The 27,544-nt window shown below is 41.2% G+C and overlaps 4 protein-coding genes across 10 annotated transcripts; 1 reads left to right on the forward strand and 3 right to left on the reverse strand.

The window, feature by feature from the left end:
• Positions 1-284: 284 nt before the first annotated feature.
• Positions 285-3,970, reverse strand: mitd1 (MIT, microtubule interacting and transport, domain containing 1). 2 transcript variants are annotated; one of them, XM_077535792.1, is made up of 7 exons: positions 2,973-3,590; positions 2,772-2,873; positions 2,150-2,286; positions 1,122-1,208; positions 806-918; positions 677-737; positions 285-596 (listed from the first exon to the last, which is right to left on the reverse strand). In XM_077535792.1, exons 1-7 carry the CDS (start codon positions 3,115-3,117, stop codon positions 501-503), a joined length of 741 nt encoding a protein of 246 aa, XP_077391918.1. In that variant the 5' UTR covers positions 3,118-3,590; the 3' UTR covers positions 285-500. The 2 variants fall into 2 exon arrangements, with proteins under 2 accessions (XP_077391918.1, XP_077391917.1); XM_077535791.1 differs by having other exon boundaries at positions 285-737; positions 2,973-3,970.
• mrpl30 (mitochondrial ribosomal protein L30) lies at positions 3,606-7,071 on the forward strand. The gene is made up of 5 exons (XM_077535797.1): positions 3,606-3,901; positions 5,428-5,499; positions 5,589-5,735; positions 5,809-5,882; positions 6,113-7,071. The coding sequence occupies exons 1-5, from the start codon at positions 3,866-3,868 to the stop codon at positions 6,243-6,245; spliced, it is 462 nt and encodes a 153-aa protein (XP_077391923.1). The 5' UTR covers positions 3,606-3,865; the 3' UTR covers positions 6,246-7,071.
• Positions 6,596-10,154, reverse strand: txndc9 (thioredoxin domain containing 9). Of its 3 annotated transcripts, none has more exons than XM_077535795.1 (5): positions 10,040-10,154; positions 9,058-9,252; positions 8,791-8,909; positions 8,102-8,356; positions 6,596-7,673 (listed from the first exon to the last, which is right to left on the reverse strand). In XM_077535795.1, the coding sequence occupies exons 2-5, from the start codon at positions 9,229-9,231 to the stop codon at positions 7,556-7,558; spliced, it is 666 nt and encodes a 221-aa protein (XP_077391921.1). In that variant the 5' UTR covers positions 9,232-9,252; positions 10,040-10,154; the 3' UTR covers positions 6,596-7,555. The 3 variants fall into 3 exon arrangements, with proteins under 3 accessions (XP_077391921.1, XP_077391919.1, XP_077391922.1); XM_077535793.1 differs by having other exon boundaries at positions 10,015-10,116; XM_077535796.1 differs by lacking the exon at positions 10,040-10,154 and adding an exon at positions 9,871-10,011.
• Positions 10,155-11,298: 1,144 nt separating this feature from the next.
• Positions 11,299-26,854, reverse strand: rev1 (REV1 DNA directed polymerase). 4 transcript variants are annotated; one of them, XM_077536898.1, is made up of 22 exons: positions 26,609-26,852; positions 26,133-26,351; positions 24,435-24,510; positions 23,379-23,508; positions 22,918-23,086; positions 22,393-22,830; positions 20,136-20,821; positions 19,941-20,039; positions 18,629-18,860; positions 18,410-18,538; positions 17,965-18,119; positions 17,769-17,888; positions 17,459-17,679; positions 16,868-17,040; positions 16,577-16,794; positions 16,272-16,447; positions 15,936-16,199; positions 15,027-15,126; positions 14,763-14,944; positions 14,553-14,691; positions 13,230-13,332; positions 11,299-13,158 (listed from the first exon to the last, which is right to left on the reverse strand). In XM_077536898.1, exons 3-22 carry the CDS (start codon positions 24,498-24,500, stop codon positions 13,047-13,049), a joined length of 3,912 nt encoding a protein of 1,303 aa, XP_077393024.1. In that variant the 5' UTR covers positions 24,501-24,510; positions 26,133-26,351; positions 26,609-26,852; the 3' UTR covers positions 11,299-13,046. The 4 variants fall into 4 exon arrangements, with proteins under 4 accessions (XP_077393024.1, XP_077393021.1, XP_077393023.1 ...); XM_077536895.1 differs by having other exon boundaries at positions 24,435-24,506; positions 26,129-26,351; XM_077536897.1 differs by having other exon boundaries at positions 24,435-24,506; positions 26,129-26,351; positions 26,512-26,852.
• Between the last annotated feature and the right edge of the window lie 690 nt (positions 26,855-27,544).

The raw sequence follows: 27,544 nt of genomic DNA on the forward strand, positions 1-27,544 counted from the left end.
ATTACAGTATGGATAATAATTTATATTTATTACTTATTTTACAAAATGCACATAATGCAACACAAGAGTTCACTACTATTATTTGGCTTTCATGCATGAAGGTCTTCTTTAAGTATTAAAGTATACTACAAGTATACAAAGCACAAAGTGAGCACTTCATGTGCCAACTCCAAAAAATCCCGGCTTCTTTTTTGTTTTGTTTTTTTGTAGATGAATGTGTTGCAATTATAACTTGATTGAATCTCGTATGCGTATTTGTTAATAAAGAACAAGATGCAGCAAAATATTATAAAGATCTGTTATTATTACAATATTTCAAAAATCAAACTTGACAGTTTTCCCGACTTTAAAAGCATTATACAAATGTAAAAATTTCTGCTTCATTAGATTATCGTGAATGTTTAACAGGATAATATTTAAAAAATAAAAATATGTATTTGTGCATGTCGGTGATACAATATACCATTAAATGGAATTACATGTAACTGACTATGTGTGCCTCATGCGGTTTTTGTGTGTTTTGTGTGAAAAATGTCTACTGTGGTCTCGTGGCACTGTCTGAGGTCATAATCACAATATCCAATTGAGAACCGTCCCTGTGGGTTATCATAACAAGATATGAGAATGTACAACACAAATCTGAAATCACAGCAATAAAATGTTTATGGGGTCTCACTTTGGCTCTCTTGAAGTAATCCAGCCCTCTTCCAATCTTGATGATCCAACCGTTATCAAACCTGCAATCGTTTGACTTTGAGTGAGGCTTTTTCTTTTGTTTGTTTTTTGGTAATATTTTTTTTAGTACCTGATCTCCCTGTCGTGGATGGTGGAGGAGTACCGCAGGTCCAGAGTGACACCGTGAGCAATGAGGCTCTGCTTCAGCTCGGCCAAAGCACTTGTTTGTTGGCCACCATCACCCTGCAGAGCAATTAGGTAAGTTCATGGTGGCAGTCAGAATCACCCCAGAACTGAATAGCAATCATTTTTTACACAACTGCAAACAGGGGCCTAACTTTAATAGAATCATATTTTTACAAATGTTTGTGGGAACAATAGCATCTATGAACTGAAATAAATTGATTTACTGCCCGTTTTCTTTATGGGGGGGCAAAAAAACTTACGTCATCTGATGATGTGAGGAGATGGATTGTCTTCACCTTGCATGATGCTTTGAGTAGCATCTCACAGAACCGCAAGAAGTTGTACAGCTGCCGTGCATAAAAACAGAACTTGTGTTCAAAACAAAAACAAAAAAAAGCTGTTAGGAATCCCATTCAAATCTATTAAGATCCAACAATGTGACTGTGGATGTTTTTTTGTTTTTGATCTGTTCTCTCATTTCTCTGCCACCTCTCAAGCCTCATTTAGTCTGATTGCATTTTGAGTAAACAGCCATCACAATAAATAACTAAAGAGGATATTAGATTCTTAGAGTATGATTAACTTAGCTGCTGTCATCAAAAATATCGTGGTACCACAGTATTAAAATTACAGCGCTAAAAAGAATGTTTTTTGTTTTTTTTTGGAATATTTGAGTAAGCATTTTTTCTATTGAACAACTATTTTATTTTTAACCAAAACATAGAATATTTAGTACATAAGAAACATGTACTATGTTAAGTTCAAATAAATAAGTGAACATTCTTCTTCTGTTTTAAGTCCTTGTCAGTCAACAATGTTCCATAACTGGTGAGCTATTTTTTTTTTAGAGCTGACCCTTGGACTACTCATGTTGTCCTTGGGGCTACTACCCGTGGGGACCATTTTATTTATTTTTTTTTTTTTTAGGACAATGCTCATTAATTAGCACAAAAATGCATCTGTGTTATGCGCAATGTCTTTTTTTTTTTTCTGATTCTCATTTATTTAACTCTGTAAACAGCCAATCACATTGTGCCCTGCTTAAAGTCTCTTCACTCTTACCGCTGAGTTCTTAGCACAGTTATTGAAACCGTCAAATCAGCCCATGCCAACTAGAGCGAGTACAGCGAATACGACCAGTGCCAGCAAAAATCTGTTTTCAATCAAAACTGCTTTAACATAAATACAAAGGAATACAGATCCACCATATTACATGAACAATCAGTCTAAAAAAAGAAAAAGAAAAGATAGACAAGAAAAAGAGTTTCTGTATGTTAACTGTTCTAACCTGGTGAGTGTGTCTTACGTAGGGGTCCTCCACCCAGACCTCTGTGAGAGCGCCGCTGATGTACGGCTTGAAGACGACCTCGTAGCTGTAACCTGTGGCGTCCTCCGCTATCCTTACCTGCTCGTGGTACTTCCCATCTGAGACAACCGAGAGTGCAAAAAACATGATGCAACAAGCACAATACCCATTCACTATTAGCATATTCTAGAGGGTGTAGTGTCGCAGGGATCCAGTACCTCCTCCGGCAAATTTCAGACAAAAAGCAGACTGACAACCATTCACACTAATATTCATCAGTCGAGTTGGGACTGAGCCCATATTGCTGCTGACTTGGGCAAGTGCACCACTACACGAACGACTCTAGTTCTCTCTGTGGCTGAGTAAATATACCCCCCCGAGTCCAGACCTCTACTTCTATAACGGAATTTGTACTTTATAGTTAGCGCACGTCATACATACTACAGTCTGCTATGTCAGAATTCAATCATTTTTGGCACAAAGTTGACAGAGCATCCAATCATGACATTGCATCAAATTGCTCTTTAAAAGCCCACCCAAAAAGGCACAAACAAGTGTTCATTATGAATGATTTGTCCACTACAGTATTCCTGTTTGTGATTACCTTCTTTCATTTGGTTAACATGAACCTTAATTTGTTCTGCTCTGTCCATATAGCCCTTTATCTTTTCCCTGTAGTGTCCTCTCTTCGATTCATCGTTCACTGCTGCTGACAAGACAGACGACAAATGTGTAAACAGTTCATACACTGGTGGTTATGCATTTGAATAATGGAAGCGACATATGTGTGTGTCGCTTTGGGGACCTTTCAGGACGTCTATGAGGAGCTGAATGCCCTCTTGGTAGCAGACGAGAGACTCCAGGAAGCGGCCACTCTGGTCCAACTCCACCGCTCGCTTCAGAACAGAGATGGCAGAGGACTCCATACCTGGCAGGTGATTTTGAGTCATATTTGCAAAAGATGACGTCAGGATTTAAAAGCGGGTGGCATAAAACGAGAGGCGTGTCAGCGGCAGCATCGTAACAGTACAGCGTTTCTGTTCCCTGCGTGTACGTTTCCAATGAATGTCCCTGGGAAACAATGTCATCGCTGCTTTGGTTCTGCCAGTTAGATGTGAGCTAAAGCATGAAACAAAATACAATACAAAACACACATTTTGTTTTGAACACAAAACGAAATTTAACAGCGATCGCAATGAAAATGTTCGCTATGGACGAAAACTACGTTACAAAAACGGCGGCAGTGTTGCATGCTTAATATATAACAATTATACTTATATGTATTGTCTACTCTAAAACATTACTGTTAACGCCAACAGAATTGTAGCAACCCATCTTAAAGGCGAAATTTCTTCTATTCGCTATGGGTACGTCAACAAAACACAAGTGTTATTATTGTTATTTTATTTATTTATTTATTTATTTTGAACTCGCACTACGTCGCGTGATGTATTTCCGTTTCCGGGTATGGCTTCATGGAGGCCGTGATAAATTCTCGTGTTGTCTTCACTTAGTTGTCCTAAGAAAGTTCTTCTCCCCTTATAGTATTATTTAGCCCAGTATTACACCACGGTACTTCATATTATCATTTAGATTTTCGTTGGATTGAATGCGCGTCTTTTTACGCGGTTCCTGGCGCAATAACCTTGTAATTCATGTCGGTCACATAGAAGTAAATGGATATAACGAGCCATTAAAATGTCTGCATTCGGTTTGAAGTCATCATCCGTCAAGGTAAGAACTTCACTAAATATAGTTTGTTTGTTTTTTCCTGTCGTGTTTGTATGTTCTAAAATATTGGGATGACAATGGATCTGGGCTGTAATGGAAACTGATGTTTAGCTAACAAAACGATACAATGTAGTGATCAGAACATAATTCACCCACGGAACGTTGGGACGAAGGGGGAGTTTGTTGGGATGAAAGGATGAAAGGATAAAAGAACAAAATGTTGGTAGGTCTGTGAGCCTCGCGCAGAGTGAGTGGTTGTTGCTGTTAAACGATGAGAAGCTGATATCAATAAACCGCCGGTCTTTGGCTCCGGACTTCAACACTCTGCCTCCGACTCCCGTCACTGCTCGCTACAACAAAAACATTTCAAACAATCGAAAGTACGTATACATATTGCGGTATCGATGCATCCTTACTGTTTATTTTATTTTTAGCTACTGTACAGTCCAAAATAGCCACTGGTTACCTTAATTGCCCCCCAAAAATGCCAATAAAAACCACAATCTCTCTGCCATTCCAATGTAAAACAATGCATTCTGTAATGTCAGAATTTTGTTGAGAAGAAAAGTAGTGATATTTCGCAGTATTTTTTGTTTTTTAGTGTTTGGACAAAGGTTCCAAGAAGGTGCAAAATTGTCAACAGAGGATGAAACACAAGCGTCCATTACTGGTCTGCCTTTAGCAATCATATATTTTTAGAATAGAGTATTGTACCGGATCTATTAGCACACCTATTAATTGGAAATTTTGATTTGGGATTATTAAACACAATAACTGGGGCATGTGAGGTGCGGGTATTATTTTGCCCACTTATCGTATGGCTTGAAACAGTGAGGCTTATCCCGGTGAGTGACGTGGGTGTCAGTGAATTATAGAGTTGGCTGTCTGTTGTAAAACTTTCCATTTGAATGTACATGAAAATTCTGGTGTCTTTGTTTTTTAATCTATATTTACAGTTAAATTCATATACTGAATATTATATCGTGTTCTGTACTTTTTTCTTCAAGGACATGCAGCGTCAAAACTGTGCCAAACATCATGCGAGTTACTCGCTGTTGCAATCTCTGACCAGGACTAAACCAGAAGTCAAACAACTGTTTTTTTTTTCTTCAATAAAGCATTAAAAAAAAGAAGAAAAAAAAAGTTATGTGGTAATTGGCTCATTCATTAGCATTTTGACTTCGGCTTGCCATTTAGATCCGCTATTTAACTAGCTATATTAGCTAACATTGATTACCGTGTGTTGGTGGCGATCATAGTCGTGTTTTGAGTTATACGATTAATCGTTGCAGACCTAGAAAATGACACTTGATTGAAACAACAAACACCACCAAAAATGACACTTAATTTCACAAGATGTAAAACCAACATGATATAATTGGAAAAAAATATATAAATGATGTACAAAAATGCCATAGTGCAACAGTTAAATTCCTTGGGATGCCATTGTGAATGTCATGTTTATTTCTCATGTACGTTTTATGTGTTCTTTGTCATTAGTTTAACGGTTTATTTTGATGTTATCACAGGTCCTAACAGGACTTTCACGCTGTCTTTGGTTTGCGCGCAGCAAATTTACCAAAGCAAGAATTCCACCTGAGGTAATAAATAAATAAATAAATAAATAGCATTTTTAACATTCACTCTGCTGTGTAGTACTCACAACCTCCTGCGTGTCTTATCCTAATAGATCTTTGAAGAGCGCTCGAAGGAACACGAGAAATACGGCGGTGACCCCGAGCAGCCTCACAAACTGCACATCGTCACGCGAGTCAAAAGTGTGATAAGTCGGCCGTACTGGGAGAAAAACATGGTGAAGAGCCTGGGCCTCCAAAAGGTGAGGCTGCTCTTCAGGCAGACCAACTTTGAAATTCGATGTGGCCCTTAACAGCGCTGTCGTCGTCATACAGTCGCACACGCCTGTGATCCACAAGAACATACCGGCAGTCAACAGGAGACTCGTGTCCATCAAACATCTTGTCAGGTATGAGATGCTACATTGGAAAATGGCACTTAGCATGAGCCTAGTAGCAAGAGGACCTAGCGCTGTCATTTTTTTAAAAATGTTTTCAAAAACCTAGAGAAAAAAAACCCAACTTCACATTTTGATAAATAACGACTTCTGTCAACGCTGTTGTAAACTATTTAAATGAAGATAGATGGCGATAAAATGACAAGCTCATTCTCAAGAATGCTAAAGCGGCGTCTCCTCAGGATCAAGCCGCTGAAAACGCCGTACGGGCTCCCGGCCGAGCAGGACATGGCTGACAGCTACATCAACAGCAAAGGAGAGCTGATTGTTGGGCGTCCGCTCACACCGCTCCAACACAAGGCCAGCCAATCGTAGTGCATTCGCACATGCTGCATTCACTGCCCGTTTTCTTTCATCTCACATCAAACAGATGGATCCATAGAAAACGTCACGTAACACCCTTTTTTTTTCTTTTTTTAAATGTATCTTGTATTGCGGTTGTCAAACCACAACACGACGGTGACCCAGTTTGACAGGAAAATGTCTAACGTATTTGAAATAAATATTCAGTTCCCTACAATGAGCTGTTGTATGGGAAGAAAAGTACACAAATGACGATATAATTGAGTATTTTTTTCATTTGACAACAGCCAAATGTCAATCCATCCGTCAAATATGATTTTCAAGGGCTCTGATTGGTGTAACGATTCACTTCACAGGACCGATTACTTCCACAACTTTATAGACATTTGAATGAATTCACTTTCCAAACACTTGCTTTATGTAGTAGAAAGATTTGTAAATCAAATATGCTTTTCAGTCATACATGTAAATGTTAATAAAGGCCCGATGTCAACTTCGAGCTTGTTAATACGATACAGAATTCAATTCATGTTAGACAATGAATGGCACAATGCTGGCGCCTCACTTACCAAACTATACAAGCAAAACGTGCATGCGTATTATTAATTCAATCATAGGCGTCAAACTCCATTCGAGGGTTGCAGTCCTGCAGGTTTTGGAGGTTTCCCTCTTCCAACGAGCTGATTCCAATCAACCGGATTGTCATCAGGCTTATGCAGTGATTGCGGATCATATATCAGTGTTTGACACTTATGTATTCAATAAAAACGTGATGGTGGAATAGTGCAGAAATGTACAGAAACTTGTATGCATATTTTGGAGACAATTCTTTTTTTTTTTTTAAAAACCACTGACAAGGTCGGCAAATAATTCCCTGGTTTCCACTGTGATAATAACCATTCCACATGATGAACCTTTCAAAAAAGCATCGGCCAGCATGACTTATTGATATTCATGTGCTCATTTGCGTTGACCATATTTGGTTGAAGTTCGACATGTAAAGAATCATGTGCAGTTTTCCAAGTGGGACTGTGACTTATCAAGGCAGAATGTCCTACGAGTGTGAATATGCATCTTTAACGAGGTCTGATTGATTTATTTTCATTTTTTGTCCATAACGTACGCTTTTGGACGAATCTTATACGCTGACTGATAAATGAGGCTCCAGTTCAGTATGACATCATCAGATTTGAAGTCATTTTCCTTTACAGATCATTAAAAAAAAAAAAAAAAAGAAGATCAAATGCTAAAAGAGGGCCAGCTGAGAAACATTAGAAAGGAGGTAGCCCAGAAAGAGAAACCAAGATGGCTGTCAAAGTCCCTCAGTCATCGTCATCAGAATCCGTGTCGTAGCCTCGGCCCCTGATGCTCTTCTTCTCCACTTTGGTGAACCTGCAGTTTGGCTTCTGCGTGGATGTGGGCGGCTCCATCAGGTTACCGCTACGAGTGAGGAATATCATATCATATATCATTCAAAAAACATCAACTAAAGAGCCACCAGTGCAAGGAACCATTTTTGCTGACAGTCAAAATAGACAAAGCACAAAGCAGTAGAAGCAGACCAATCAGCAAAATAAGCCATTTACCATTTTAAATATAATAATAATTTAAAAAAAAAAAAACATATTGCTATACAACAATCAATACAAAAAAAGTACAAGTTATAACAGATAAAAGAAGATTAAAGAGATTAGTGCTATTGCAAAGTACTATTTTTAAAGCGATCAGGCAAATACTTGCATCCCGCCATTTACACAACAATAAGCTACACAATAATAATATATTTTTTTTTAAATCAATCATTGTGTGTAAAAAATAAAATGTCCGGAGCATCGAAATACTCAGGTGCATCTTCTCCTCGCCCGTACCTGTAGTTAATAACATCGGCGCAGCCCAGTCGCCATTCCAGCATCTCGGTGCTGAACTCGTCCGTGTTTCCCAGGTCGCCGAAACCGACCACGTAGTCCTTCGACTTGCCGTCGATGAGCAGCGCCAGGGTGGGGATGACTTTGATGCGAAGCCGCTCGGTCAGGAAGGGCGCCTTCTCCACGTTGACTTTGATGAATTTGGTCTCCACGTGCTTCTTTGCCAGGACGGACAAGTGCTTGTCCACGATCTTACATCTACACGTTTGTATGCCACACAAATCAGCTGCCTCCACTTGGCTTGCAATAATGACCCAAAACATTTGACATTTTTTCTCCCACTTTTATGCATAACAAAAGTCCAAATCGGATTCATTCATATTCTTTGTAGTGTTTATCAATTATTGCAAATCAGTTTGTCCTGAACATATGTCAATCTTAAACTATGTCATCGACTTGGACCTTGACTGATCACAATGGTCAGCCCCACTTAGTTTTTTTTTTTTTTTTTTACAACTAACCGACCCGTATAAAGCGTTGAAAATGGCTTGCTGCCTTTGACAATGCAACGGTAATGCCTCCACATTTTGGGGGATTTTTCAGCCGTGCAAGGGTTCTTCACTGATATTTATTTATCTGCACTGTATATCTCCGTCTTAGCCAAGTAAGAGAAAAACAAACTGTGACCTCACCTGAAGGTGCTGTTCCTGTAGAAATGGCAGACAACTTTCTTGCTCTCCTTGACCTCACCGAAGAATTCTTTCTCATTGGGAATTTCACGGTACTCTCCGTGTCCTTTAGACAACCACTCCTGTGATGACAGAAACAAAACAAGAGCAAGCGGATTTTATTTTAAAAGTTAATTTATTTGAATTTTAACCTCCTGTACCATCCTGTAGTTCACGTGTGTGCAAAAGGTAACACACACACACACACAAATGAAAAAAAACAAAACATACCTGCTTCTGTTTCTGGGCTTTCTTCAGTGCCTCGAGTCTTTGTTCCCTCATTTTCTCAAAGTCGTCTTCGTCCATTTCGTTGAGTTTGGTCAACTCCGCATCCACCTGATCCTCCACCAGCTTGGCTGACTGCACCAGAACCTTGGTGATGCAGTCCGTCATGTCGTTGGCCATGGTTGCCTGTACTATGTCAACCTGAGTGTGAAACAGTAGAGGACGCACTGTCACCTTAGAACACGTGTCAAGATCCGATCCTCGAGGGCCAGAGTCCTGCATGTTTTCGAGGTCTCTCTACTCCAACGCGCCTGATTCAATGATCAGGATAATTATCAGGCTGCTGCAGAGCTTGCTGATGAGCTTAATATGAGTCAGCTGTGTTAAACGAGGGAAACCGCCAAAATCTGCAGGACTGCGGCCCTCGAGGGATGCAGTTTGACACCTATGCGGCTTAGAAACATTGGCACAGACAAAAAAAAAAAAAAAAAAAACTCGATGAAGCAACAAAGTGCTTTTAAACATTGGTCTTCATTGTATAAAGTTAAGGAAAGCCATTTACGTTGGGATATTTAGTGCCATATTGTATGGTCTTTTTTTTTTTTTTGCAGTGCAGCTTTTTCTCATGATTGTGATCGTACGACCAGCAAAACAAAGCCCATAGACGGCTGGTGTCAGTTAGCCGCGTGAGCCAATTTGTTCGTCACATTTCGCTTCCGCTATAACTAACATTTTGCTTGTGAGATACACTAAAATACACAATAAGTTTACATTCGTCTATCATGACGCCATTTATGTAAGTTATTAGGAAGGAATTACCGGGCATTAAGCTAGCAACGCCTTCGTAACCGCCAGTGTGAGGTGAGCGAAAGTTGAAATTGAAATAGACATTGAATTGAATGGAAAACACATGTAACGAATACGTATATAAGCTTAACATTTAAAATAATAATGATAACATACTTTAAACCCCGGTGTTTCTAGCTACCTGATTGCGATGCTGTAACAAGGAAGAAAGGCGAGCCGATAACGGAAATAACGTCAGAGTTGCGCGAAAGTGACGACTTTGCACTTCTGTGGTGCATACTGCCACCTACTGCACAGGAGTAGGCAAAGTACCGTCGTTCTCCATCAGTGGTAAAGCAACATGCGCCTCTAGAGCCGTTGACGATGGCTGGAATTCACAATTTCGATTTAAAAAATGAATAATTAAATATTCAAAAATGTCAGTCTAAATTCAGAAAAAGAGACGGAAGTTAGATGGAAAAAGTTACCTAAATGTCCACAAAGTGGCGATAAAATGTCCGAAAAGGAAGAAGAAAAACACAAAATTACTGTAATGTACACAAAATAACTACAACATTTTTGGAAAACATATTTTTAAAATGACAGAATACTAAACGTTCAAAAAGTAACCATAAATGTCCCAAAACAAAAGAAGGCAGAAAATTACCAAATGATGTACACAAAATTAAGAAAAGTCAGAAAATTCTTAAAATTAAAAAACATAAAAGGGGGGAGAGGGGCGGGCAGTAAACATTCAAAAAGTAGCAAACAAAACAAAAGAAGAAATACGAAAAATTACCAACAAATGTCCACAAAATTGCCAAAAGTCAAAATATAACCATAAAATGTCGAAAAAAGGGAGAGGCAAAAAAAAAAAAAAATGACCGTAATATGTGCACAAAATTGCCAAAACCTCTCTCATGATAGTGCCTGGAAGCACATTCTACTACCTACCGGTATTGGTTACCTGCTAGCTACACCTGATCTAATTTGTCCAGGGTCTTCAGAATCAGTAGTGCTGGTTGATTTCATTAAAATTGTCTTCGCCATTGGACTGATTCTTGAACTAAGCAGTTTTCAATTTGATCTCAGCAGTCGTTTGTCCTTCTGGCTGATTGGCCGTCTAGAACAAAAGCTGTTTCAGCTAACTTGGACCAGTCTGCACATAAAATATATATATATATATATATATATATCCTAAAAATATGTATTTATTTTGTTGATCTTATTAGAGAAATACTGATTCTGAACTGCTCCAAATGATGTCTGTGTTGTGGTTGTGTTTATGTATAGTATTGAAGGTTTCTATAGTTGGGACTAGATATTGGTGTTATTAAAAAGTGGAATAAATTCGCTTTCGGGCCCAGGTACCAAACACACAGCCTGGTTCAATACAAGTAAAGTAGTCCAGATGAGAATTGATTAGTGCAAGTAGGTGCAAGTGACTTAAGACAAGCACAATCAAATTAGAAGTTTCAGTTTATTCTAATCAAACATTAGAAAACGTTCACAGCTTCAGGTCTTCAGGCACAAGCCAGATTTATAAAGATAAAACTTGGCCTGTTCTAAAATGAGGCCCATTTGCTTTGACCAAAATCATCACATCAATGAGGAGAGGGAAACAAAGAGAAGCAACAATTTAGAAAGTCAACAGACACTTCTCAAACATTCATATCTGGAAATATTACACTAATTTGGTTTGCATAATATATATATTTTTTTTTTAATCCAGCCAAGCACAGCATTTCTGTATGATGGGTGGCAATGTCATGCAATATAAATTTGGGCTACAAAGTTAAAAATGTAACATTGTTCAAATCAAACCAACATCCAAAAGGACATCTTTCTTTCTACATAACCCCCCCAAAAAAGTAGAGGCATTATACTGCGTAGAATAACAATCAACAGTTAACCTCTTAAGTGCTTTCTTTCCAAAGACCAAAAAGGTCCAGTTTGCAAGTTACTAAGAATTCACTAAATGTAAACAATATAAGAGGTAAACCCTTTACTTCCACTGAACAAGTACATAAAAAAATATTTACATACTTTATATTTGGCACTTTTTTTGTAAAACATAAAAAAAATGAAGCATTTTTTTTCTGCTTTTTTTTTTTTTTTTTTTTAAAGTAATATCAGATATGAAGAGAGAGTGAAATTCTTACATTGTACCTTACATGGAAATCGCAAAACACAGCGGAACCTCCAAAGCCTGCAAAGAATGCTGCATGGTGTACCATGATGAACAAAATGTTAACTATTTTTTTGGGCCGCTCAGTATAATATAAAGACAAACATTCTACCAAGCAGATGCTAACATCAACACACTTATTAAGCATTACAGAGGTGCCTTGACTTACGAATGACACATTTGATGAGTTTTCGAAATATGAACCGTAGCCTGGCTGCTTTTTTTTTTTTGCTTTTATCTGTGAGTGAAATTTCCAAATATGAGCACGAGATGGTGGAAGCAAACGCAAATCAATTCACTTCAGAAGCATCAGTTAGGCAGATAGTGAGCAATATTTAATAAATGAGCCTTCAAGCTTATTGTTCCCACCAGTCAAGTTTACTCTGTCAAACCACACAAATTTTGCCGCTCTGTCCCACTAACTTAATGCAATGGAAAATGCCGTTGAGTGACTAACAAACTGCCCCCTAGTGGCCACGGCGGAGTTTCCAAGAGGTAAACTCGTAAGTCATGGATGGCACCCCTTTCACACGGTGAAAATATTGTTTTGCCTTTCTGCCTTTCTGTCAGGCACATCCAATGAGTAGTTTCACTTTTTATTTTGCAGTGGTTAACTTGTCTTTTATAATTGCATGACAGTTAAGACTGTTAAAATGTTATTTAAAACATTGCCTGTCCAGTTTATTAAAAAAAAAAAAATCACCTTGCAATATTTCTTGTGTGAATGAAAACAATTTTAGTCAGGGAGTGGATTGTGCTACACTTTGGAGGCTCCAAGACGGAAAACATGAAGCGAGCGTGTGTCCCTTACAGTCGACTCGGTCTTGAAAAGATAAGAAAATTCTGCATGGATGCAAAGTGACTTTGAATACAATCCTAATGATGGCTTTTGCAATTTGCTGCATGAGAAAAGGTGAATTTGGGCGGAGCAGCAAAATGAAATGCCGCGATCGCTGCGCAGCTTCCAGAAGGAAAGGCGGCATGGCGATGGCGATGGCGATGGCGATGGCGACGGCGACGCTCATGCGATCTTCAGGCTGCTGCCGTACGTTTGCTGCACAACCACCTGCACGTTGTCCACGATGAAGTCGAAGGCCATACTCCACACGGACTCCAACGACTGCTGCATGATCCTGCGCGCACAACATGGACCATATTTTTGTTGTCCGTGCTGAACACAAGCAAGAAAGTCATTCAAACTTGCCTCCTCATGTACTTTATGATCAGATCCAGCTTCTCCAGATCCTTGTCTTCGATGAGATCAGTGCAGTATTTCACCACTTGCAGGATGTCCTCTTCCATGGGGTCTGACACATTACAATGCGTTCCAATGTGAACAAAATCTTCAGGTCAAATAAGTCACTCAAAATGTTTGACTGTGATGCTCGATGGCCGCAAATCTCACAACATAAAACTTGGGCCGCTGAAAGGCGAGCCAACAGGCTCCCTGTTCCTTGAACAGGTTGTGAATGTGGAAATTGCCCTTTTTGGGATCAATAACGTAAACTCAATCTGAATCTGAACATAAAGAGATTATTCAGACTGTGTGGTCTTACTTTTTCCTTTGGCACTTTAGTTATTCTTTTTTTTTTTTAACTCATTCAACACCAAAAACGTGTAAAAACGTTTTTCATACTTTGTCATTCACTCCCAAAAACATGTCCCCCACCCCCCTTTTTTTTTATTTTATTTTTTTTTATGCAAGAGCATACAGAAGGCTTTGATGCCGCTTCTGACATGAAGAGGTGGCTTCAAGCAATGTTAGTTATTAAAAACACATCCAGCAGGTGGCAGCAGAGTATAAGAGATCAACAAGCTCTGTTTGTCAGTGTTTTCACCAAGAATGTGAATATCGATGAAACTCAGCTATATTCTAATGCTCAGGGCTGCAAAATGGAAAGAGGTACAAATATACTTTTTTTTTCTGATGAAGGAAGAGACGAATCTTTTTGTAGGTTCCATGTTTTTATAGCAATAGAACACAATGTTCTGTGGGCCTTGCAAAATTTGTCAAAAGAAATGGCTGGCAGTCAATGAGTTAATAGAAAGTTCACTCCAAATATTACACTCCACTGGTGTCCCAAGACTTTTGTCTATTTCACAACACACGACATGTTGAAGAAAAGGAAGACTTGTTTTGACTTTGGGCTTTTAAAAATGTCATATGAAGGGTTTAACTTGTTTGGACACTTATGGGATCAATTTATTGCCTAAAAATGTTTTAGGACTTTTAAACTATGAAAGGAAAGCCTTTTATTTCCATTATTTCCTGCGGAAAATATGACCAGATTATTTGTATTTTATTTATTGATTTTTTAAGATTAAAAAAAAAAAAAAAAAAAGCCAAATTCGCTCTCTAAAGAATTAAAATCAATTTGAGTGAGGAAATTAGGCAGTAAATGTTTTTTTTCATTAGAGTAATGTGCCTTTACGAGTTTCACTTTTTGAATTGAACGACTTAAATATATTTTTAAAAAAAACAAAAAACTTTCACAACATTCAAATGAATTGAGATGTAAACGTGTACCTGTCATGGTGGTCACCCATTCCCGTAGCAGTGTTTTAATATCCGGAAGCTCAGAGGCTCCGGCCAATGCTGGAGGAGGGCGAAGGGTGCACTTTGGCAAAGGCTCTGGGATGGAGGACGTGGATGGACCATTTTCAGCCTGTGTCAGCAAAAAGAAGTTCAGCCTCTCTTGCAATTTTCCATTTTCACACAAATAAATGGAGAATCTACCTTGAAGACGTTCCTCGGCGATGCGGTTTTGGCAGGGCTGTTCATCGGACGGTGCTTCTTTTGAGGCGACGGGCCCTTCTTGGCAGGGCTTCCTACGTTCTTCCTCTTGTAGCGCCGCTTCACTCGACCGATGCCGACTCCGACGGACTGCTTCAGCTGCAACAGCGCATTCTTCTGCTCCACTGCGGGGAAATAACGACGAGAAAATGAGACTGAAAAACAACATTGCGCTGGAAACAGAAGTGGAACACATCAAAGTCTTACACGTTTTTGTCGGAGGCTGGTTGATCGCAGCACGGTTGTAGGCAGACTTGAGTTCCTCCTGGAGCTCTTTGGGAAGAGCGGCAAACACATCTGGGTCAACCTGCAGTCACGCATCACAGTTGAAAGAGACCGCTTGCTTTGGAAAGGAATCGATTCATCAGTCGAGAATATCGTCAACCTCTTAAGAATAACGGCCAGTCTTTTTAGTTTCTTTTTCTTTTTGCTTTAAACTAGGGATAGAGCGATTGCCACCTGGGTCGATAAATGGTGGCATCGGCCTTTTCACCATTCTGAAGGCCGATAAAGCTGCTTTCCATCTCATTGAGTGGTGAATGCTTGCGAACGTAGCGAGTTTTCATCCGGATTTGTGAGATGTTCACAGACAGTTTTTACTTGTCGCAAAGACATTTTGAACATAATTAGACATTTTTTGAAACCTTTGACGAACCCTGACGAAACCCCAAATGAGCTCAATTTACATGCATTTGTCCATCAGTGAGATTTAAATTCCTACTTTATAGAAAATGATGCTGACACAGGGAACTCCCTATACTTTTTATTTTAAAAATTTGAAAAAAAAAAAAAAAAAAAACAGCTAAAATGAACAAAATGATGTTGACATTTTGTAAAACTTTATTTACAGTAGAAACCATTTACTTGCTTAGTTGTTAATTTAGCCGAACACATGCCGAGGAGCTTGGAAGCTCCCTGCAATTTTTGAAAATCATTTTGAAACAAAGCATATCCATTCTTTATGTTTCAAATGAAAAGAATATTTTCTCTCCTGAATCAGGTTGTGAATTGAAAACTGGCCCTTCTCAAGAATGTCTATTTTGCTTTTGAGGGAGCACTCTCTTTGTTTTAATACGAAAGTGCCACTGATCGTCTAATAATGTTCATAACATGTACCTGGGAGTAGTTAGGCAGCTCCAAAACAATTCCCGGGCTGTCCGGCTGGTTTGGAATCTGTAGTACGAGCGCTCCAGGCGGTGCGGGGGGCTTGTCCGGTGCAGGAGGAGGACAAGGCGGCGAGGTCGGCCGCGCCTTGGAAACGGAAGGCTGAGGACTAGCAGGACGGCGGTGCTTTGTTTGTCGGCCTTCTCGACCAGTCCACGACTGCTCCACTTGTAATCGAAGCTCTGCGGGCAGGGCTTCCAACACGGAGCGATCCACCTTCGATGTCATATAAACAGCGCACGTGTGCATTGAGGAAACCACACCAACCGAGCCAAACTGAGAACCTACCTGTGAAGGTGATGGGATTTCCAGACTCAAGTCGAGACGTGTTCTGGGCTGTTTGGGCGTTTGTCTGCATGCTTCATTTTCTTTGCTTGTTCCTGGAGCTGATGCATTGGGAGACTGAGGACGCTCAATGGCTCCGATCGAGGGAGTCTTTTCCTGATCTTTGTCTTCACCAGCATCTGTGACATACATATTTGCTGTTTTGAAAGTTTCAAAGGCCAAATGTAAATACTGGGTATCAACAAACCAAGCACAGAAGCTCACAGATTCCAGTGTGCTCAAATGGAAAAGGAGCTAAAGACGCCAACCTTTGCTGGTTGCCGCATGGCCGAGCAACATCTCTTTGACGGAGCGTGTCCGAAGGCCGTTAACGCCGTTCTGAGCAGGTTGGCTTGCGTCAAGAAGCTGGACTTGGACGCCCAGGCCTCGGAGGTCCCGCACCGGCAGCTTCATAGCGCGCAGCATCTTGATGACTGTAGCTGCGATCAGCTGACCGCTGTCAGTCGACTGTGCTAGCATCACTGTCCTAAACCAATGAAATTGAAGACGGGAGAATACGTACCACACCAAATAATAGTTTGTAGGAAAGTCCCTCTTACTTGGCAAAGTTGTCGCATATGCCATGGCCGCCGTATTTGGCCGTCTCCTGGGGTGCGCCCTCCTTGCGGACCATGACCTTGAGCGTCACCCTGCGACCTTGCAACCCGGCTTCTTGTAGACGTCGCTGCACCTCCATGGACAAGCTGGACAGGAAAGATTCTGCCTCATCAACCTAAACGAGCAAAGAAAAGACACACAACACTGCAAACGACAGCCATTATATTGATGACACGTAATGTTACAGGGAACATATCGTTCAAAAATACAGTAATGTCTTTACGAACCGCGTGACAGACTTATTGAGTTTGCGATGCTTTATGCGGCAAACCAAAATTTGAGGTGCTCGCCAGATTCACAATAAAGGCAAGAAATAGAGTGCTATAATTTCTCACAAACTGGGTCATGTTGACAAAATGACACAGAAAAGTTATTGAATGTTGTTATTATTAACTCTTTGAAATTGTGAGAAAAACAAAACAAAACAAAACATAACATGTCTCCTATAAATGTTTTATATTATTTTCCCTACCAAGGCGGCATTTTGAGAAAGGATCTCATGAGAAAGGTGCCAAATGAAGCGTCAGTCTTACCTTTTGAAAGCGGATATTGTAGTTCATCTCTGCCGACACGGACTTCCTCTCCTTCTCGGAGCGGACGGGTCGCTCATCGAGACCCCTGCAGAAACGGAAGAGGGTTTGTCCTGATCGCGGTCCAAACTTCTTCTGTAGCCGAGTCAGAGAAACGTGACGGAGGTCCCCGCATGATTTGACCCCAATGGCTGCCAGCTTTCTGCCCATGACGGGCCCCACACCTGGAAAGAAAATGGCCAGTACAGTACTTGATGAAAGCCAGGCAGGTATACAAGCTACAATCTCAACCCACAGGCGGCGCTGAATCTACCTGGTAAACTGGTCACGGGCAAGTCCCTGATAAAATCGTCCACTTCCTCTGACTTTAGCAAGTACTGCCCGTTGGGCTTGGCCTTGCGCGTGGAAAGCCTGGCCAACAAAATGTTGGAGCCTAACAAGTTGAGGAGGACTTTTAAACTTTGAAATGACTTGAAAAGTTCAAACGTTGCACCAAAAGACAAACTCACCCATGCCAATTGAAGCGCAGCATCCCGTTTTCTCCTTGATGTCTGCTCTGATGGCTTTGGCCAGATCTTCTGGCTCCGCCCCCAACTCGGCGACCAGCCCAGAGGCGTCCAGCAGAACTTCGTCACAGCTCAGAGCCTCCATGTCGTGGGTGTAACTGCAACCGGCACAATTTGGATTTCGATGAACGCCTGATTGCTGTGCTGCTTCGGATGATGGCAAATGAATTGGGAAAAGGAATCTTGGCGCCAGCTGTGGCGCAAGTACGGCAGAAAGCGGTTACGCGAGGAGGAAGATGAACAAGACACTGCAAACACTGATGTGTTTTGCTCTTCCACAAACACAATAGGAATCAGAAAGTGTGTTTTCACCCGCTTTTCCTTTGAAGTGACAAAGCCAATCAAGGCACCACTCGGCTTTTCAAAAGATTGGAGCTCTTGCTCTTACCTAGCCAAAGTGTCGTACATGGTGAGGGCCGCCTCCTTGTAGGCGTCAAAGTCATACGGGACAGCCTGCAGAGTGGGACACAGTTGTTTGGCTTGACCGAAAAACATCCCGTTCTTCACACCTGCCTGCCTGCGAGTGAACGCCGATGCCGCAGTTAGTCCATCAGCAAGCGAATGTTGTTCAGAAAGGCAAGAAAAAATTGGCCGTGCGCCGGCTCACCTTGCAGCATAGCTACAGGATGCGATCTCGGCCATGGAAAGACAAGCATCCTGGTCGACTCCGTTCGTGGGCGCTTCCGCACACTCTTGTGGAGCAGCGTCGCGTAAATATTCAAACTCTTTGTCTGCGACTCGTTTCCTCTGGTAGTACTGCTGCTCCAGCTGTGGGTTGGCCCCTGGTCTTAAAGGCACATGCACGTGCCCGCGGTTACTCGTCACAGCTACAGGCTTGTCTTTGAGGAAAAAAACAAAACAAAACAGAAATTCTAATATTCCGGTAACTTTATTCGAGTCTAATTTCCTCAATCAATTTCATTTTGATTCACAAGGGTTCCGTTTGATTTGATTTGGATTTTTTTCCCCGATTCAATTTGATTCATTTCACTTCAATCCGATATTGATTCATTATAGAACATTTATTCTAACGCCACAAACATTCATTAAATTACAAATTACATTTTGTAGAGGCTATATCTAATTAAATATTTGTAATCACAGGGTGACAAAAAAAAAAAAAAAAAAAAAAAACCTCCTCCTGTACGAATCTATTCAAATCTGCTATCGAGATTCCTCATTGACTGCTGCAACATCTCAGCTGGGATAATAAGGGCTGAACGATTATGGAAAATAATCTAATTGAGATTGTTGGGTTTTTTTGCGATATCATGTGCGATTTTTTTCCCAAGGTCCTTTTCAATGATTTTACCCAACAAAAAGTTCATTATAATGAACAATATCAGAGCTATTATATATTACAGGATCTTAAGATAAAGGCAAATGAAGCCTTTTCATATCAGTTTTTTTCTACTAGTTACAATTTAACACTCAACATATCCAACTTTTCATGTAAACACTATTTATACCCATCCATTTTCTTGACCACTTATTCCTCACAAGGGATGCTGGAGCCTATCTCAGCTGGCCATGGGCAGCAGGCGGGGTACACCATGAACTGATTGCCAGCCAATCGCGGGGCACACAGAGACCAACAACCATCCACGCTCACAAGCACACCGACGGGACAATTGGGAGCGCCCAATCAACCTGCCGTGCATGTCTTTGGAATGTGGGAGGAGACCGGAGTACCCGGAGAAGACCCACGCGGGCACGGGGAGAACATGCAAACTCCACCTAGGAAGGCCGGAGCCCGGACTCCAACCTGAGTCCTACTGTATTCATAAATAAATTAAGTCAGTATACATATTTAAAAAAAAGATATTAAAAGTCACGATTATTTGATTTTTTTTTAAACCCAGCCCTACTTTATTCAGCTGCATTACACCACTTTTTTCTTTTTTTTTTTAAGACATCACCTTTGAGTTCAGGTCGATGTCGGATCCCAACAGACACAAAGAAACAATCCATGTCCACATGGAAGATGCAAGATTTAACTGCAGAGTGTGTCTGCGTATCTGCCAAATGGGGGCGGAAAGGAAATCAATCAGGAGAGGTTTTGTACAAATATCAATTTTTGTATCATGCGTTTGTCGGTTGTTGTTTTTTTCTACCTTGGCTTTGGAAAGCACGCTGCGCCACCAATTTTCGAAGTCGCTCTTTACCCGGAAAGGAGGCGCGGCCCGTCGCCTTTCGCTTGCTGTGCAGTTGGTTGACATACTCGGAGAAGCCGCTCCTCCACGTGGAGATCTGGTGCAAACGCGAGCGAGCGTAATACTCTGAGATCAGGCCGCCCGTCTGCGCCGAAAGCCGAGAGGCGGACTCGGCCGCCGCCGCCGCGTCGGAATGAGGTCGGCCAGACCCGGACGCCGCCGCGCCAGGATGAGGTGGGACTGTTGAGTCGCTTTCCGAGGCCGAGTGGGATGAAAAGGCATCGCGGTGACTTCCGTTGAGACGCGTGGGAACGTGCGGATGAGCAATTTTGTCTGGATTTGAGTCAACTTGAAGGGATGTCCGTTGTGTTAATTGAAGTGCATCTTTTGAACGTGATTCCTCAGGACAAACGGGCAAGAGGTCAGACTGCTTTGGAGGACTGCTGGGGAACTCGTACGGGTCGAGTTTGCTCAGGGAACTGGCTTTGCTTTCAGGGCTCGTGATTGGACATTCACTCGGGTCCGTGGGAACAAAAGGTTTGTCGCTAACCAGCTCCTTTGACTTGAAGGCACCATTCAAAAGAGGAGTGTGTCCATTGATGCACTCTGCTGTCCAGCCTGCTGCTGAGGTCTGCAAGGTTCCGTTCCTGCAAGTTAAGGACACGTTGAAATGATTTGAAGAAGAACAAGAGAAACAACTTTTCATGGGATTACGCCACGCTTCCAACAGTCAACCAAAAGGTATATCATGATTAAATCTTACCTTTGACCAGAGTTATTTATTATAGTTTTGGAATTTTCATTTTACTTCCTTTTTATTTGTTTTCAGGTGGTTCTGTTAGTTTTAGTTATTTAATAAATGCTTAGTTTAAGTTAGTTTCAATATTAGTTTTTAAAAAACTGTGTATTACTTGTGCGCAATATTTAAAAAACACCATTGGAGCGACGTCATCTGAAGATACTTTTCTTTTGGCGGTTGCGAGATGACGTCACTTCTGTGTGACACACTTTCAAACGTCCTTATTCCGCGGATATCAAAATAAATCTACCGTACTTATAATCACATTTGAAATCATCCCCAAATGCTCTTGCATGAAATTAATTCATACATTTTTGCTATAATTATAGTTTGTTTTAGTTTTTTTTTTTTTTAAACATAAAATGTAGTTTCAGTTAGTTTTCGTTTCTTTAAAAAGGATTTTCATTTTTATTTTATTTCATTAACGAAATTATTTTTTTCATTTAATTTAATTTTTTTTTCCTTTGACACCATGGCGGAATTTTTTTTATGAAATATTAGGCGTCTTGCTGGTTACTTTTCTAGCGCGGAAGTAAAAGGCCTGGTTCAGTAAAACCCCGCCTCTCCCCGTGCGATTGCCACGCCCCTGGCGAGCCGACTGCAGTCTGCTGTTTGAGCACTCCTCCGAACGGCCACGCAACTGACGCGAGCCAATTCTTCAATAAACATTTGAAACAAAACAGCTCCTGAAAACCGCAAGAAATCATGGAGGAGACGAGGGAAGAAGAGAGAGGAAAGGAGGAGGAGGAAAAAAAACCTGATCTGGTCTCGAACCGGGGACTTGCTGCTTACAGAGCGAGCACACTAACACTATACTATTTGTTCAGTTAGGTTCAATAGTGCAAAAGTTTTACTTGTAGTTTACACAAGTGTCAGCCAGAACCTTGGTGGGATTTTAAGACAGCCAATTGTCATTGCACTTTGACGATAATTGATTGCTTTGAAGTCATTTGAACATAATGTTTATGGATAAAGGCTACTTTTGTCACTATCCAATGGAAGTCTCAGAGAAAGTGGGCGTGTTTAGTCTGCAGAGGTAGTGCGGGGGTGGCTCCGCACCTGATGACGTCTAAAAGTGCCAACAGCTCGTTTTCTCAGGTTGGGAGGGGCTGGTGCTTGGAGAGCGGAATAACCTCGAAATTCTGATAGAGGGGCGAATGGAGGAAAACACCACTTGGATCTGGTGAGTAATTAGCATTTTAACATAGCTTAAAAACTCCAAAAAGTTGCTGTCCCCTTAAATAGTACATTTTGAAAGCAATGATTAAAATCAATCCAAAAGAATCGTGACTACGACATTTTTTTTTGTTGCATAATCGCCCAGCCCTATTTCCAAGTTTGCCTTTATGTACATTATATACGCTCATTCCAAGCCACGAGTCCGAATATTCCAACCAAATTTGATGAAAACATACTCACACTCTTGGTTCCACGTCCTTGCGTGTCCTCTGGTGCACACCGCAGGAGGTTTGAGGTTCAGGTTGGTCTGCACTCTGTGGCTGGAAAGCGTGAGGTGGGAGGTGCTTCGAGGGGCTTGATTTCAATAACGGCTTGCGGGAATTGGAACTGCTGCAGTGTCTTGGTTCGACACTAAAGTGGCTGTGCTCAGGGGGTCGCTGAGATGATGCAGAGGGGCAAAGATGTGGGTGGGCTGAGGGGCTCTTTCGGCCGCAGCCTTGTTGTTTGTGAGCGGGGTAACTGGACTTCCAAGTCTCCGGCTTGGGAACACTGTGATGACTGCGACTGGGTCCAGCCATTTCTGAGGTCTGGCGCGGCTTTACAGCCGTAAACAGGGGCCCTTTGTGTTTCGCGTACAGTTGGTAGTGCAAGTACGGGAGGAGATGCCCTGCTTTAATGCTGTTTGGATTCAAAAATCAAATCAAATCATATCAATGCATGAACGCTCAAATGTTGAGATGATGTGTACACGATAGATGAAGTCACCTGTCAGTGATCCAGCCGGGCTTGATGACCTTTTCACCTTTCAGCTCCTGAATTTTGCTGTTTGGCAAATTGTTGGCTATGATGTGGGTGGTCTTGGAGCGGGAATAGTAGAAGTGGAATTGCCCGCCGTGCAGCATCATCAGCCGCCGGAGCTCATCTGCACTTGGTTCTACATACACAGAAGTAGGAAATGGAAATATGAAACACATTTCGTATGTTAAATGCTACCTAACTGGTTAGAATTTTAAAATGTGGCATTTTAACTAAATGCCTCCCGGAGCACAATTGATCCCACTGGACATTCTCCAATTGTTTATTATACTTTCTAAGTACATACACAAATATTCCAGTAATATGGTCAGATTAAACTAAATTTTGACTTGTCTTTCTAATGACATAAACAATGAAGAAAGAGACGCCTTTTTAGTCCTGCGTTGCGTCAAAATGTGAAGATCTGTCACCTGTGTAGCCGTCAACATAGATGGCCACCCCGGTGAAAATGTTGGAAGATCTGTCCCTCTGCTTCTCTCTGGGAGCATCGCTTTCAAACTGCTGCTCCAACTTTGACACCTTGGCGGCCATGTAGCCGCCCTGCAAACAAGAATGGGAATGAGCGAGAAAAGAAGGTGCAGCCGTGAGATAACATAACACTTGGCTGGGAATGAAAATGGATACACGGAGCGAACACAAATACCGTCATGAGACCCCAATTCAGTTAGCATCTTATGGATTAACACTGCGTATACGTTTTTGAAAAAAATTCAGCCGTTACGTCTTCATTAGAGTTGGCATATAGGCTAATTTGTCAATTGTTTCTGCGCAAGAGTCGCTTTTTTTTTTTTTTTTTTTTTTTAACACTTGTACAACATAAATGATACTAGGGATGTTCCAAAAAATATCGTCTGCGATATTACCAGTGTATTTTTTTAGGTGATAAAAATTTGACATCGCAAAATTGACGTGATGACGTAATGCGTGACGCTATATAAATAAACTTGAGTTGAGTTGAGTTATAGTCTGTGTGTCAACTTGGACGTACACGCGTTGTTCGCTGCTGCACAAAAAACGATGGAGGAGCGTGTGAGGCTGCAAGAGCTGCAGCCAGTTCTTACAGACAGTTCTGTCACGTCGTCAAAGTGGGAGTGAGCTTCGTCGTGTGCAGGCTTGTTTTGCTAAAAGAGGTCAGATACAATGTTTAAAAAAACAAAAAAAACAAAAAAACAACCACAAAACAATCGCTTGCAAATCGTGCAGGAAAACTGTTACCGTAAACATATAAGCAGCTCGTGTGGTTGGGGGTGAACAAAAGTTCATTAGACGCACTCCTTATGAAAAAAAACAACAAAAAAAACAGACGATGGTTGGTTAATACTGAAGCGGTCGCGTATCCTTTGGCCAAGATCAACAATCCGCGGTATTTGTTTTACCGTGACCGATTGACCCCTAAATGATACATGAAGTCGGTGTGCACGTTCATTTTGTTTTCATTTGAAATTCATAGACGTTTGTTCGCTCACCCTCTCAGCCCAACCATTGTCCGCGCTGGCATTGGCTTTCTTCTTGGTCCACACATCTCGACTCATACTGAGCTACCTGAAAACGCAAATACACACGTCAAAATTGTACGCCATAAAAACTGTAGGAAACGTGACTTTGCTGCTGCAAATTATTAAACAACAGTGACATGCCAATTTTTATTGGGAAAAAAAAGGAATTTAAAAAAAACAAAAACATTTTCAACTATGCAATATTTTGGATGTTTCGTTACACGGTGCAATTACTGCTGTACTTACTGATTTCCATTTGATTGTTTCAGATGTGCTGTCTTTAATTTGTTTTCATACAGTATAATATTTAATGTCATTATGCACGCCATGAATGAGCTTGCACAGTGGTGTAATAATATAAATAAACTGTCAAAATTCTCTGAATTTCAGCTTCGCTGCTGTAAATATTCCCTGATGAGATTTATGTAATCCTCCATGAAAGCAGGCTGATTCTCTTCGTGTCTAATCAAAATAAGACATTTGCAAACATCTGATTTTGCTTTGGAGAACCGTGATCACATTTTACCCATTTTCTGACATGTTACGGAACAAACCGCTAAACTGAATCATCAATGTTTGTGGATTTTCTGCACTGTCAATTTGAAATAATGTCCTGTTTTTTAACAAAAGGATGGAAATGAAAAACAAAATTGGCATTTCTTCATCAAGTAATCGAAAATATAATGACACATTAAATGATAATTATAATAATCGCAGTTGCAGCAGTAATTTACGGTAATTCTGTATACGTATTTGGAGACTCCAAACGGTGTGTGGGGTTTAACATTTGTTGTGTTTAATTTGATTCTTTAATATTTATGTCTAAGAAGATGATTGTAAACAAATAATTTCCTGTGCTAATATAAGTTATGACTGAGGACTCGGGTTCGAGTCCAGGCTCTGGCCTTCCTGGGTGGTTTGCATGCTCTCCCCGTGCCTGCCCCTGTGGGTCTTCTCCGGGCACTCCGGTCTCCTCCCACGTTCCAAAGACATGCATGGCAGCTTGATTGGACGCTCGGAATTGTCCCGAGGTGTGCTTGTGAGTGTGAGTGGTTGTTCGTCTCTGTGTGCCCTGCCATTGGCTGGCAATCGGTTCAGGGTGTTCCCCGGCGACTGCCCAAAACCAGCTGAGATAGGCTCCAGCGCCCCCCGCGACACTTGTGAGGAATAAGCGGTCAAGAAAATGGATGGATGAATTGAAGTTATGGACTACAGGCTCGTTCCGACTTACATACAAATTCGGGGAACTCCGTCGTAAATAGAGAACACACACCTTGCTTGTTGTTAGTCAAATCTTGAAAATGTCCAAACAAGTCAACCTTACAACGGCAATCCATTAGTATGCACGCGTTGTGCACAACTCGAGAGGCATGTCTGGGCACGTCCGCAGCTCATGTCAACTTATAAACGAAAAGCACTTTGTTAGCTAACATTAGCCTAGCACGACCCTCAGCTGGCAAGGCAAGCGGAACAGAGTTCACGTCAGTTGACGGCGAAATATTCCAAGCAAGCGTGGAGCTAATCGCTGGCGGCATGTTACCGTTGCAAATAAGTCGCCGCCTCTAGAACACGGCGCGTCGTACAAACGTGGCCATGTGACAAACATGGCATGTCGTTTCCCTTTTGTGCTGTCAAAATGAGGTTTTGTTAGCCACACGGTAGACTTGCCTCCGCATATGAAGCTGGACACAAGCTCAGTCTTCAAACCTTCGAAGAATCTCCCAGACAGTATCAGCCCCTTTTGTTGTCCTTGCCCCGCTTCAAAAACCTTCCTTAGTCATGATTACACTCCCGCTCCTCGAAAATGTTCTGCCTCCCGTCAGCTCTCCATTGCGACCGCTTCTCAGATGATCCTTTTTGCTTTCCATCCTATCTGTCGCGTCTGCACTGAAAGAACGTATACAAAGCAGAGTTCCGGTATCGTTTCAAAATAAAACAGGTGCGGTAACAAACCCCTAATGTGCCTTATTGACGGATAGCTTTTGGCATCAACCGGAAATCGTTGCCTAGCTTTTGGCCAACTTGATTTAGCTCGTCGCCCATTCACCTGAATTAACTCTTGGCCCATTTCCGTCGAAAGGAAAAAGTATATTCGTACATGGCTTTATGTAAATGTCAGTTTCGAAAGGTAACTGGCCAAATACCTCATGGTGGGTTTTAAAAAGTCAAGAGTGTATATTGTGTAGCTCATGCTTCCAGTTGCTCTCTTGCTTTGCAGACAGTCGATGGGACCGTCTGGGATTTTTTCTTCTTTTTTTTTCTTTTATTGTTGTCCTCAAACGAACTCACCGGCGTCGCAGAGGCATGTGTAAATAGGGACGAAATGTGACACCGTCACCTACAAACCATTCTGGAACAAACAGTACATACACTGACTGCATACATAAATAATCCATAAACATACGAATGAAAGAAGAATTACACGCAGTCCACGTGCTTACAGAGGATTAGGGCGCGTTGACCTATATGGCACGTGAGCGCCCTCATTGGCTGTTCTCTGTTGCCATGGCAGCAGACATAGGATGCGGAAGTGTCATACGCCTACATTCTTTATTATAAACAGTAGAAAGTATCGATGGAGAGGATGACGTGCGTGTCCCTTCACATTTATACAATAATGCTCACTTGAGGTTTCAGTTTACCTGTTTTGTTTGTTTTTTGCAGTGCATCACACAGACGTGTTTCTAATATTTTGGTTTAAATGTGCCATATTATACATTTTTTTCACAATTTAAAAATCAGATTTCTTAAACTGTCTCTTTTTTTTTTTTTTTTAAGAGGTGTTCAACCGTCTCACTGATATGGCCGTTCATATTTGTCAACTGGAATCCAAATGTTTGCTACTCGTCCTGTTTTCAATGTGTAGGCATTGAAGAGTCTCTTGTCCAGCTCGGCTGTGAAATTCAAACTTCTAATCAAATCGAAATCCGTGCTCAAGACTCTAAAAGGTCGCATTTCGTCCCTAAAAAACATTTTTCATTACACGCCAGCAAGTGTTTGAAAAATGATGATTGATTTTTGTTTGTTGCTGGCACACTTTTGCTCCACACTTGGGATCAAAAGTATTTTGCTGGCGGAAA

The sequence above is a fragment of the Festucalex cinctus genome, chromosome 11, assembly GCF_051991245.1.
Source record: "Festucalex cinctus isolate MCC-2025b chromosome 11, RoL_Fcin_1.0, whole genome shotgun sequence".
In the NCBI taxonomy this organism is placed as follows: domain Eukaryota; kingdom Metazoa; phylum Chordata; class Actinopteri; order Syngnathiformes; family Syngnathidae; genus Festucalex; species Festucalex cinctus.